Raw genomic sequence first — 12,282 nt, 5'->3', positions numbered from 1 at the left:
TTATAATTGAAGTGACTAAAATATATTAAGAAATGTAAAACATCACTATGCTACATTTTATTTGTTCATTCAGTTCAGAAATAGGTCTTAAATGCTAACTGAATAAGCATTTGATTAAGTTATGGTTTGATAGACAGTTTAAATTGTTCCAGTTGAAGAATTTATTAATCTTATTTTTCCTAACAACTGAAATAATACAATCTCTTCAGCCACAGGAAGAGTTAGTATGAGAAGGATTTGAACAGATTTCTTCAAAGAGACATTTTCTGGCTAGTAAAGGAAATGTACGTGAAGCTGTAAGGTGTGTTTTCATTTTGAAGGAACTAGGCTATAATCCAGTTCATCTTTTCTTTCTTTGCGCTTTATACTTGCGTCAGCTTTATGTATTTACTCATACAGGAAGGACTGCCTCCTTCCTTTCAGAGGTCCGTGTTATCACAGAATCTGTTTCCACTGAAATGATTCACAAAATTCCTGTTGACTTCAGCACTGCTGGGCCAAATGAGTGGAGGGGTGTGCATCTACACCATCAGGGACTATGGCCATGCTGGGTTCAAGGGGTGGTTGTTTCCATGCACTGTACAAAATGTGCTTTCCTTCTGATTAGATTAGGTTATGAATTCTAGGTATTGTCAGGACTGTAGTGTTTTGTAGAGCACTGTAGAGCAGGTAAGTTCTTGTGACCTGTTATTCTCAAATTGGGAAGAAGTTAAAAAATAGATGGTTTCAACAATGGTTTTTGTACAGCATGCCATGTTTTGCATGTATGGGATTTTTTAAATCTGTTTGAATAAAATACTGACTTCTCTGCTGCTTAGTGGTGCTTGTTTATTCTTTCGGTTATAACAAGAATAAAGGCTATCACTGACCATTTTAGAATGTTACTCAATCAGTTGGCTTCTTCTGTCTCTGCTGAACATGACAATGTGTTATGGTAAAAAAAAAAAAAAAGACATTTCAAGAAAAATTAATAAAAAAGCTAGTGCTCAGTGCTTTAAACCTCGGGTATTCAAATGAGAGGGACCTGAAGGAGAGCCTTTGTTAACAAAAATAGGATATCTGTGAAGAACACTCCCACTCTGCCATCAGGAATTTACTTTTCTTGTTCTTCATCATCACTAGTGGCAGTGACTGCAGTAGCTTCCGTGTGTTTGCTTTCCATATGAATCATATATTAAAATGCTGAAGTTCTGCAGTGTTGTTGAAGAGGAAATCTCAACAACAGTAGGTTAGGTGGATTAATTCTTAATTTAAAATCTGCAGTTAAACATTTAAGTATTTTTTTTTCCTTTTGAATCCCTTTATATCCAGTGGAAAGAAATGCACAGCCTCAGAGGGCTATTCATATGCCTTGTGTTAGATAAGTATCTCAGAATGAGTTGAATCAGCCTCCCAAGGTGCCTAATTATTTCCATTGACTACAAAGGAAGCTGAAGGAGACTGACTGGCAGTTAACGTCAAATGCTGAAACAGGGCAGATGAATTCTACTCTTACACACTGAGATAAGTACCTTTAAAAAACTTAAACATAGATTATACTGACAGACAATAAATCCTTTTTGACAATAGTAGAAGATAGAAGAATGGATCAGATAACAGTGAGTCTAATTTGTAGTTATGGAGGAGAAAAAAAAAAAAAAAAAAGTCTCTAGTTTTCTAATTCCTGAAAATTGTCTGAGTATCTGTTGGTGTTGGGGATCAAGATTAGAGAGGTAGCATTGGAAACTTAATGGGCCATGCAAGGTAAGTGCTCCCCAGATCCTAAAACCAAGGGAAAGGAGGTAAAAACTAGTGTTGTGGGCAGGTGCTCTCTTAATTTATTTTGAGATCATATAATAGGTATAAAACTGTAGTAAGTGTAGTTAGAACGGGGACACAGGAAAGCTGAAGCATGTGGGCTTGGTTTATTGACAGGTTACAGACACCATGTGTTTATTGTAGGTCGTTGTCATGTTAACATCATGTTCTCAAATGGATTGGAGTCCTTGGCCTGTGGTAACCTCCAGAGAGGGATAGTTTAGAAGCAGGAGGAGCTTATGAGCATGCATGATTGCTGGATCCTGCCAGATGCACTGGCCTGATTTTGAGGGCTGGTTTTCTAAGAGCTTCAACTGTAAGAGCTCTAAGGGTTGTAGAGGGTAAATGGTGAAGGGCAAAGATGAGAGGTGAGGAATGGGTTGACTGAATTCAGAAAGAAGGTGATTTAGGTATCGGTTGGTTTCCAGATCCAGTAAAGCTGGCATGTCTAGAACAAGACCTAAGAGTGGAAAGGTCTGGTGGTATTTAGTAGCTCTGAGAGTAAAGCTGCTTTAAGTAGATGAGACTTGCAGTTTTGTCTAGTAGCAGAAATAAAAATTTTGTAGAAAGCTTCTTTGTTATGACGATGGCTGGTAGCACTTGAAGATAGTGGATTACATTGGTTTTGCTGGTGCTTTGGCATTGTGTCTGTAGCACCAGTTTGGGTTAGGCGGCATGAGTGTTGCAGGCAGCAGAGATGTACTAGCTTGCTTTAAAACAAGATCCTACAGCCCACCCTTATAGTCCAAGCCCTCTGTCAGTATATCCTACATCCTAAACTTGGACCCAGTCATAATGCTAATTTAATTTGAATCTTTGATACTATAATTACAAATTTTCATAGAAGACACTGTCTCCTACAGATACTGGCTGTCATCCTGTGATGGTTAGATTCTCCAAGCTATGCCACAGGACAGGTTAAACTGAATTAGGACTGGGGTTTGAGGTATGATGTGGGCATGGGAGGTCTAGCACTGTCTCTGGATGGAAAGGTTTCTGGGAAGTGTAGTCTGGGATGTGTGGGCAGGACAGACTGCTGGACATGAAGAAGCAGGACTGCCAGTCAGGACTAGCAGGATGGAGTCAGGAAGATATAATTTTGGTAAGATAAATTTTTGAATGGCAAATTAGTGTATTTTCTGTGAATACAGAGGACTGGGGAAGGTAGATGCAGATGTGGAAGCCAGGCCTTTGGGGGCACATGGATCTCTGGTGATCGGGAGTGGAAGGAAACCTGTTAAAAGCCCCTTTGAACATATGGAAACTACTCATAATACCTAGCAGAAAAATAACCTTTTAACTTCCATGTGGCAAATCAACCTCTACAAACTTGTAGCTTTATTTTACAAGACTTGTTATGCTTAGGGAGGCTGAGGAAGATAATTCAGTAATGCATGTGGTCAGCATGGAGGAGGGTGCTAAAGCTGAGCAGGACGGTCGGGCAGGTGAGGTAATAGTCTGTCACCCTAAAAAAAGGCACACTTGCCCAGTCAGTCCTTTTAGCCAGGCTACTTCTGAACGCCCATCTGTGTTTGCAGCCGGACAGTAGGGGTGCTCCCATTTTGTCATTGTGTACTGCCATTGAGTTGTGGCAGGCAATTCCAGTATTGCTCAGAAGGCTTTGTAATCTGTGGGTGGTTGGGAATCCTTGAGTTCATTACAGAAGGGATTAGTGTTGATGATGTTGTGTGCTGCAAGTCCAGTCCACTACTGACACACCAGCAATCCTGTGGGCAGGAGGAACACCTCAGGCTTATTGTACATGTTTGCTAAGGGAAGCTCTAAGGTCAGCTACTGAAGATGGGCTATTCTTGCTTAAAGCTCTTCCAGACCACATGTATTTCTCATCAGTAATGATGACTAATAATAATAAAATATTAATAAAATACTAAAATAAAACCCCAATTATTATTAATAATAATATACCTTTGCTTATTTAAATACTTATTATACACTGTTGATATTTAATTCTGTCATTGCATACAGTACCAATAACATTGGTGTGCTGCTTTGGGCTGGCTGCAAAGGTGTGGTCCGGTATTGGTACAGGCGGTGTGTCTGCAGGTGGCAGTCCCACCTTCCACTCTGCCAGGTACTGTTTCCTGCCTTGGGAAGTACGGTGAGTGTATTCTATTTGTTGGTTGCTAGTAAGCAACAAACCATAGTTAAGTGGTTTAATTGCAAAGAATTCAGGCAGATCTTTATCTGTAGTTGCAGTAGGAACTTGAGTAATATTGTTCTCCAGCTGAACTGGTGGAAAAGTGGCTTCTGCTGCAAATATTTGTGTAGAGATTTCATTTGACTTTCTACATGTATCAAGGCAAGTAAACTCAAGTGCTCCCCTGTTAAAGGAAAATTATTTTTGTTTGTTTGCATAAAGAATTTTCATGGATTTATGTTGGTGCTTTTGGGGACCTTTCTGAAGATGGCTGCCTCTTGCTGATGTTGATCATGCTGTGGTGTTTTGGAAACTTACAGGACAAAGTATGTTTTGACAGTAGCTGAGCACAAAGCGTTCCAAGATGGGAGGCTTGTTAAGGTGAGGCGTTGGCACTGAGTGGCAGACTCATATAAACATTTGAGATCAAGCAGAACATTTCCATTTAATTGTGATCCCCAAAATTACTTTGGTCAGTACAACTGTTCAAACATATCAACATCAGGCTCAAGATTTTCATTACAATAAAGCATTCACATGAAAACACTTTAAGCAGCATAACATGCTTAATATTTGACAAAACATCCTCCAAATATCTGTACAGAATTATTTTGATAAACAGTGTTTCTGAAACGAGATCTAACCCTTATAAAACACAAAACTCCTTTTTGTCAGTGGTTAACAGCTGGTTTTGGTGATGTGTTTGCCATTAAAACTAGGAACAAATGATATCCGAGGGGTTCAAGACCAGGATATGGTTCTATGTAACCTATACTTCTAAATGAAGATTCTGCTTCCATGGTTTTGTACATTTATTTGGTGGAGTATCAGATTACACAGTCATAAAATTCTATTCACTATTTAAAGTAAAATGATAAATGTTATGAAAAAATACCTTTATTACATCAGTGATGCTTTAACTAAAGTGAATATTAAGACTATGAACCAGGGGTTGAAAGTTTTAGGCCCTGATACTGAAAGCACTTCTATACATCCTTAACTTTACATGTAAGGAGTCTCCCTGGCAGCAGAGGGACTACTCTGATGGGTGATGTTAAGTGTGTGCCTAAGTGTGTGCAGGCTGTGGGCCAACATACTCGGAGAGGTGCGGATGTGTTACACAGAGAAACATTCTCAGCACATAAATAAAATCTGGCTTTTTAGTATGTACATATACTGAAAAGAATATTCTTAACTGAAAGGATCTGTTTTTCTCTCTTAATAGCGCACATATTCCCATTTCACTCAGAAAGTGCTTATGTATTCTCAGCTAGAGAATTACCTCATCAGCTGTGAATCTAGCATGGACAACAAATAAAGAATGTCTTATCAGCAGGAAATACTGGGGGAAGAGAAGGCTGGCAATCGTTTATACCTTGTATTAATAAAAAACCTTCTCATAGAGAAGAACAGACTTTTAAATATGTTCAATCCTGATATATATACACTGGTAAAAATTCACATTTTCATGCTTTAGTGAGACACTTTAAAATCCTGCCCCAGGCAGCTCCCAGAGTAGCTGTGTCCAGTTCTAGCAGCTGCCTCACTTTCAGCTCTAGTACCAGAAGCTTAAACTCTTGATAGCTGAGCAACCACGGGGAGAGAAAACACAGTTCTACCAGATTTAAAAAGGGAAAGAAAGAAAAAATAAAGCGATGGGTCTTTCTATTTCCAGAGGCCCAGCAGCTCTCCTGTGTCCCAGAACAAGACAAAGCAGTTCATGTTTCCAGTCCCATTAGACCTGCCTTGTACCATTTCTGACGGCAGGCCCCAAGTGCTGTGTCTGTTCCACGCAGTCCTCAGTAGTCTAAAAGAAATGTACCCATCATATGGCAAGAGAAAAATAGCCCTTTGGAGCACAGCTGAACCCCTCTCCCCTCGAATAGGCAGAACACCTATCTATTGCACCAGTTTTTCCAATGTACCAGGAAGTATCCCCAGGGTCGATGCCTTTCATGGCTATCTATATACACTTTTCTGATAAATTCAATGTCTCTGTGGGGAAGGTGACCTGGAGAGGGCTGCCCTTGGATGTAGAGCTGGCCCTGCCACCAGACCTGATTTCACTCACCAGGAGGACACTCTCGGAATCCTGTCCCTGTGAAGAGTCTGAGGTCTCCGAGCTACGCAGTGTCCTTACTGACGTAGTGTCAGACTGAGCCAAGCTGGCACTGGGGCCGGGAAGCAGCGCACGACCCCCAGTGCTGCTTTCGCTTAACTCTGGAGGGTAGAGCAGCGTTTGAGAGGTGCTGCTGATCTCCCGCAGCTCACGGGAGATGAAGGAGGGTGACTGACTTGACATGGCAGAGGAGGTCCTGCGGCCATCCACGCAGTTGAAATTGCCCCCCGAGTGCTGCCTCCGAGCCCCTCCAATGCGGCAGAAGAGGCATTTGATCTTCTCAATGGCTTTGCTGAGCACAGTCTTGCGGAGGAGGATATAGACCCATGGGTCCAAAATGGGGTTCACCGAGGCAATGCGGATGGCTTGCAGGTCAGGGTTTTGCCTCACATCCCTCACTGATTCTGGCTGGTACAGCTGGTTCACAAAGACACGGACCTACCCAAGGAGATGGAGGAAAAGAAAGACACAATTATACAATTACACCAGGAAATCAAAGTTTACATTTCAAAGCAGGGATATAGATTTTCTACTGCAAGCTACCACAAGAGAGGAGGCTGGCAAAGCCAGGCATCTCATATTGGCAGCTGTGAGTTTATTTTTGGAAATAGCAAAAAAATCAGAGAGATGAATCTGCTGTAAATTGGTCTTCTTTGTAACAGGCAGGAAAGTAATAGCTCTTTCTCTCTCCTTTTCATCATAATTAATCCTTGAACCTCTGACTTTTGGCTGATGTTTCTAAAAATTCCTTTTTCCTTGTAGAACTCTGGACCAAAGATGCAGACATGTGTCCTGCTTCCTTGATATACCTCAAGTCTTATGCTATCTGCAAAGAAGTGTCTGACACAGGAGACCTGGACAATCAGTTCCTCAAGCAAAGGTCTAATAAATATTTGTTTAGAAACAAACTGAAACACAGATTATAATTCAAGTACCCTAGAATCTGGAAACACGTCCAGAGCTTTCAGTTCCCAAGTGCAGAAATGCATTTTGCTGGCACCTTTCCTCACTCGCATTAGTTGTATACCCTCAACCGTTTGCTTGCTGCAGCATGGTTTGGAAAAAAGAAATGTAAAAAAATAAAAATAAAAAAGGAAAGGTCTTCCCGCTAGGAGATTTTTAATAGGTCAGAATGATGAGATGATTGCTACACTGGACTGGAGTGCTCTGCTCTCCTGCATGAGCCAGAATTTTTGTTCTACTTAGAAAAGCACAAAAATACAGATGGTCAAGAATTTAAGATGTTAAAGTTGCTGCATGAAGTGACCATTTAATAATCAATTTTAGTTTATCATCCACAAAATTCAAATCTAAAGGATTCTGTCTTCTATACAGAACTGTCTTCTTCAGCTTATTCCTTTGGATCCAAGAAAAAAAACAGTAACTTAGTCCGTCTCCTAGTTTAGATGCCACTCTTGTAAATGCTACTGAAAGGCACAGTCCAGCTCTTTGATATCAGTTGGTATCTTTTCAGTGTCACTAAAGAGGATGGCATCACGTGTTTGTTATGTTGATCAGTCTCAAATAGCTGTTCTCCATTTTAGCAAGACTTATACAGTGTCCAATTATAGTAAGGCCTAGGAATGCCACTGAAAACAACTGATAATGGAAGATGCTGTTTTCTGCAGATTGCTTAAGGTAAGTCAAAATAAATCCCTTGGGTATCTTCTTATCTGATACAGTAAAAATCTAGTAGCAAAATTATCAGGTTTTTAAAGTCTCATCATTGACTCCTGAAATTAATCAAGTCTTGCCTAGCCAGGAGGCTATGGACAAGGAGGCAGACAAGCATTTAAATAGATGAGCCAAACTAGAACAGACTTCAAGTAATTTTTATTATAAACTCCGCATGTGAAGCTGTCCAAGTCTGGTGAAAAATTTCACAATTCTGTTTGGAGAAATTTTCCTGCAGCAGGGCAGTGTGGTGACATTCGGTTTGTCAGAAGCCAGAGACTGAGTGTGCTCCAAACCTGTCAGTGAGGTATGTTTAAAATAATGTGGAGTCCCTCTTTGGAAGTCCTATGCCTATAGTCCCTCTCAAACTGACTGTCAGATCCATGATTGCCTGTAGTTTCTTTCTGAGCACTTTTCTCTAGGTTTATGGGCAACAAAACCTGCCCAGAGACTTAAAAATATGGGAAAATCTTGAATTTATACAGCATTATAATGATTTGAGTTTTTATTCCCAGTTATTTTCCTAATGATTTCTAACACTGCAGATGTCTTTGTGACAACTAATTTATTGTTCTTTTAAGCCAAACATGCAATTCAAGTACTTCAGAGAATATTCCTACGCGTATTGAACTTATTTTTATGGGTTTTTCTTTTAAGCTTTACTCTCAAGATTTTTTCATCATTTATTTTATATTCACCTCCTACAGGATACTACGATTCCATGGATCACTGGCTGAGAGACCACCAGCCCCTCCAGAGGACAAAATTTTTAAATCCCTACAGTTTGGCTGGTATTTTTTGATGACTCCTTAAAAGTGCCCGTAGTCAAACTTTCCTGCCGTCTGCGGGGGATGTGGCGGGGCGCGCAGGGAAGCCAGTCCCTGACCCCACCGGGCGCCGCCGCTCCCGAGCGCACCGCGCGGTGGCGCGCGTGTCCCGCGGGTGTTCCGCGGGTGTCCCGCGGCCCCGCACCCGCCCTGCGCCGAGGGGCTGCCGCCGCCGCGTCCCGCAGGAGGATGGCGAATGGAAACGGGCAACCACTGGTTGGCTCTGCAGGTTCTTGACGTACCTACTTGACCATTTGTGTGAGAGATCTTCCCCTCCAAAGTGATAGGAGGTCAAATGTATAAATATACAAAGGTCACACCTCCCCAGGGGATTTAATAATGTTTCCTTCCAAATGCTCCTTTTCTTTTTCTATACTGAGACTTCCGTATGCAGGGGGATACACCCTGAAAGTGCGTAAATGCTGGCCTGTATGTTTGAGCAGTTGATCATTGGACGGGTACCGGCCTGGAGAGCCAGGAGTCCAAAGGACAATGGTGTAGGAGTAGAGGACTTCTAGCAGCTCCTACAACTAAATGCAAAATTAGAGGTGTGACAGAGAGGGGTATTTGTTGATAAATTCACCCAGATCACAGAAGACACACTTCAAAGACAGCTGAAGAAGTACACTGTCAACTTTGGAGACCTGACTACTTTTTTTTTTTTAATTTGGAACTGTAGTTACACATTAGTGATTTCATGGTGGGAATGTTTTTTTGATAAGCCACATATGAAATTTAGGTACCTATTTCACCTTTGTCTACCTGGCAGACTTTACAGAAGGAAAGACAAAAATGCCTTTAAGTGCTGAATCTGTGGCTGAAAATGACAATCACTAACTACACAGTGCAGCCTGCTTTATGCTTTCTCTGCATGCTTCATCTCCTTTTGACAGATATGCAGCATGCATAGGTGAAAGATTCGTAACAGGGACCTATTTAGTTAAAACTTGGGACTGTACAAAGCTGTTTCTACTTCCCAGAAACATCCCATATCTTTTATTAGAAGCCCCCCAGAATATCAAATGCATTTATCAATTCAGATTTATTGCCAGGATTACATCTTAATCACAGTAAGGTAAAAATTAACTAGCGTTTGAATGTCAGTTTTATAATTTCTTCACATGCTGGTGAGACAGCAGTTACTAATGTATCACCTACAAGAACAGCAAGAGAGATATCCTGCTTTGGCCACATGTCTTCTGCTGCAGGAAGTAGCATGATAAAGGACATTGCCTTGCATCATCTAAGTGCTGGGTAAAGTGGAATCCTCTACTAAGTTAGCAAACCTGATGCTTGAATTTGTGTAATTTGAAATCCTAATTGAAAAAAGAAGCAAACTTGAACAAGTCAAATCTCAAAAGAATGCATTTTACATGTCAGCTCTGTAGCTGCAGAATTCAGGCAAAGTAACTTAAAAGTACTAGGAGTTTGTTTGTTGTTGTGTTAAGAAGTACATAGCTCCAAGGTATGTTAAGTTTATGCTGGAGTGAAAGGTACTTGAAGGATCAGAGTCCCATGTGCCGTTTGCTGCTCTTCCTTTTTACTAACTACAGATGCAAATCATGATTTATAATCCTATGAAGTACTATAATGTGACTTGTATAGTTACAGTCACACTGGTAATTGTCTTCACAGCTTCTACCTGCCCTCAAAATCTCCCCACATACTGATAGGATAAATTAAAAAACCATACAGTAGTAAGCAGGAACAAGTTTTTCAGCTCTACAAGCCAATAACCTTTCCCCTTAAAGGTCTTGCTATCTGCTTGGTGTCTACACCATTGCTCAAAAATCGTGTCTGCCACCTTGCTGCTCGTTGAAGACAGTCCTTACTATTTAAACAGAAAAGCTGAAACCAACCAAGCCAAAAGAAAAATCCAACAATCCAACTTTTAGATCAATTAAACATTAAGTTAAAAAATCCTGATTATTTCATGCTATCAACAATATGTACACTCTGAAACATTGTATTTTATTTTGCACCTCACTGTAATTTAACAACAATGTTCAGTGGTTAGGATTAGAAAAAGATCATGCACTTAAAAATCTTAAGAGTGTCTGACAGACTGCTGGAGTGAATTACAGATTTTGAGAAATGTGTGCCTATTTACTCTTGAAACAGCTTTTTTTTTTTTTTTTTTTTTTTTTTTAAAGGCTGGATAATAATTTCTAGTCTGTTCTTGACAAAACTCCTAATATAAAATATTCCCTACTTTTAAGCCTATCCAATTGTATTTTCCAAAACCTCACAATATTTTAAGATGAGATAACCAGTGTGGAGTGCAGACAAGAGTCAACACACAATTTATGTATTTTCTTTATTTCATTTTTAAACTATTGTCAGATTCTTCTTCATGGCTTTCCCATCAATTTCTGCACATTGAGAGCACATGAGATTATATCAAAAGTTTCCTTTCGCTAATGTTTTTTTCCTTCAACTTTTCTTTCCTTGAAAAATTTTAACAGCCTTCAATTCTGTCAAGTTCATCCAGCATTTTGCACAATCCACCACAATTTTATTATAGCACGTGTTGTCACTGTAAAATTTTGCTGATTTTATGAATAAATTATTAAGACACTAAACAACCCTACTTGTAAACTGAGCGCTGGAGCATCTCATTATTAAAAACTGCTGTTCTGTGACTCAGCTTGCTGTTCTTTAACCACTTTTTAAATCAAGACAAGCCTTTGCTTATTATTTCAGGGCTATTTAATATTTTAAGACTTGAAAATTTTTTGTCAAACCCTAATAAATGTAGCCTGCTGGACTGCCTCTGCTATTTTATTATGTTGTGAAAGTGTTCGTCCTAAAATATTAGATGTTTATGTCTCTCTTTCAGAATTTGCTTTCCTTTGACTTAAGTGCTGGTTTATTCAGCTGAAATCATCAGTAGGAAGTCAGCTCATCAGAAAAGTTCAGTCACAAAGCACCCTCTGAGCCTGCTTTGTGTATCTGAATCATGCTGCCACCACAATCTCACCACTTGCATGCTCCTGATGACTGTCAGGTTGTTCTCTTACAGATGAGCCTCTTGCTTGGTGAGGGCTCCTTAAAACTTCTCTGAGTCATGAAAAGGTACATCTATATTAGTGATTTACCTGTCTCTGCTAGTGGCTCTTTCTGGGGATTTATGGCATAAAGTGTCACTTCTCTGAGTTTCTGAATTCTTGCCCTCTGTCTGTAGGCAATCAGAGGGCGTAATAAAGCAGCATATGCTGCAGTACATCATGGCACAAAGAAGCATGTATGGCTATAGCTTATTCCCGCAGGGGGAGGCAAATGACCTACAAAAGCTACTTAACAAGGAAGAAATTTAACCACAGTGGACACTGTGATGATGTGTATATGTGTGGTTATTTTTTTTTTAGAAGAAAGTTTCCTTTTTTTCTTAGTCATCCATCTAAGTGAAATGACAGTTTCTCACCTCATATTAGATACAGAAAACATGTGCTGCTTTAGCAGGGGAAAGCTAACTTACATGAACACTCCCAAGGTAACACTGTGTCTGAGTAGTGAAATCAAGGCCCTAGAGAGCTACACAACTTTATCACCTGCACCTTCACTTACCTTTTGTTGTATACAAGTTTTTCACTAGCTACCGTTTAAATAGTAAACCTTTTGCCCCACCCAGGCTCGTTAATTTTAACAGCCAACAATCCAGCTCCCTTTCTGGTAACACCTCCCTCTTGATTCCATACACCCCCACC

General features: G+C 40.2%; 1 protein-coding gene across 1 annotated transcript in view; it reads right to left on the bottom strand.

Moving 5' to 3' along the window:
• Positions 1-4,381: 4,381 nt before the first annotated feature.
• Positions 4,382-12,282, bottom strand: part of PTGER4 (prostaglandin E receptor 4) — a 10,782-nt gene continuing 2,881 nt past the window's right edge. The window contains exon 2 of the mRNA XM_026865690.1: positions 4,382-6,512. Coding sequence (XP_026721491.1) covers positions 5,919-6,512 — 594 coding nt within the window. The 3' untranslated portion in view covers positions 4,382-5,918. The remainder of the gene's footprint in view (positions 6,513-12,282) is intronic.

Source organism: Athene cunicularia (assembly GCF_003259725.1).
Source record: "Athene cunicularia isolate RWA chromosome Z unlocalized genomic scaffold, athCun1 chrZ_part1, whole genome shotgun sequence".
NCBI classification, from domain to species: Eukaryota; Metazoa; Chordata; class Aves; order Strigiformes; family Strigidae; genus Athene; species Athene cunicularia.
The sequence above is the reverse complement of the archived record's forward strand: the minus strand, read 5'-3'. Positions and strand labels throughout refer to the sequence as shown.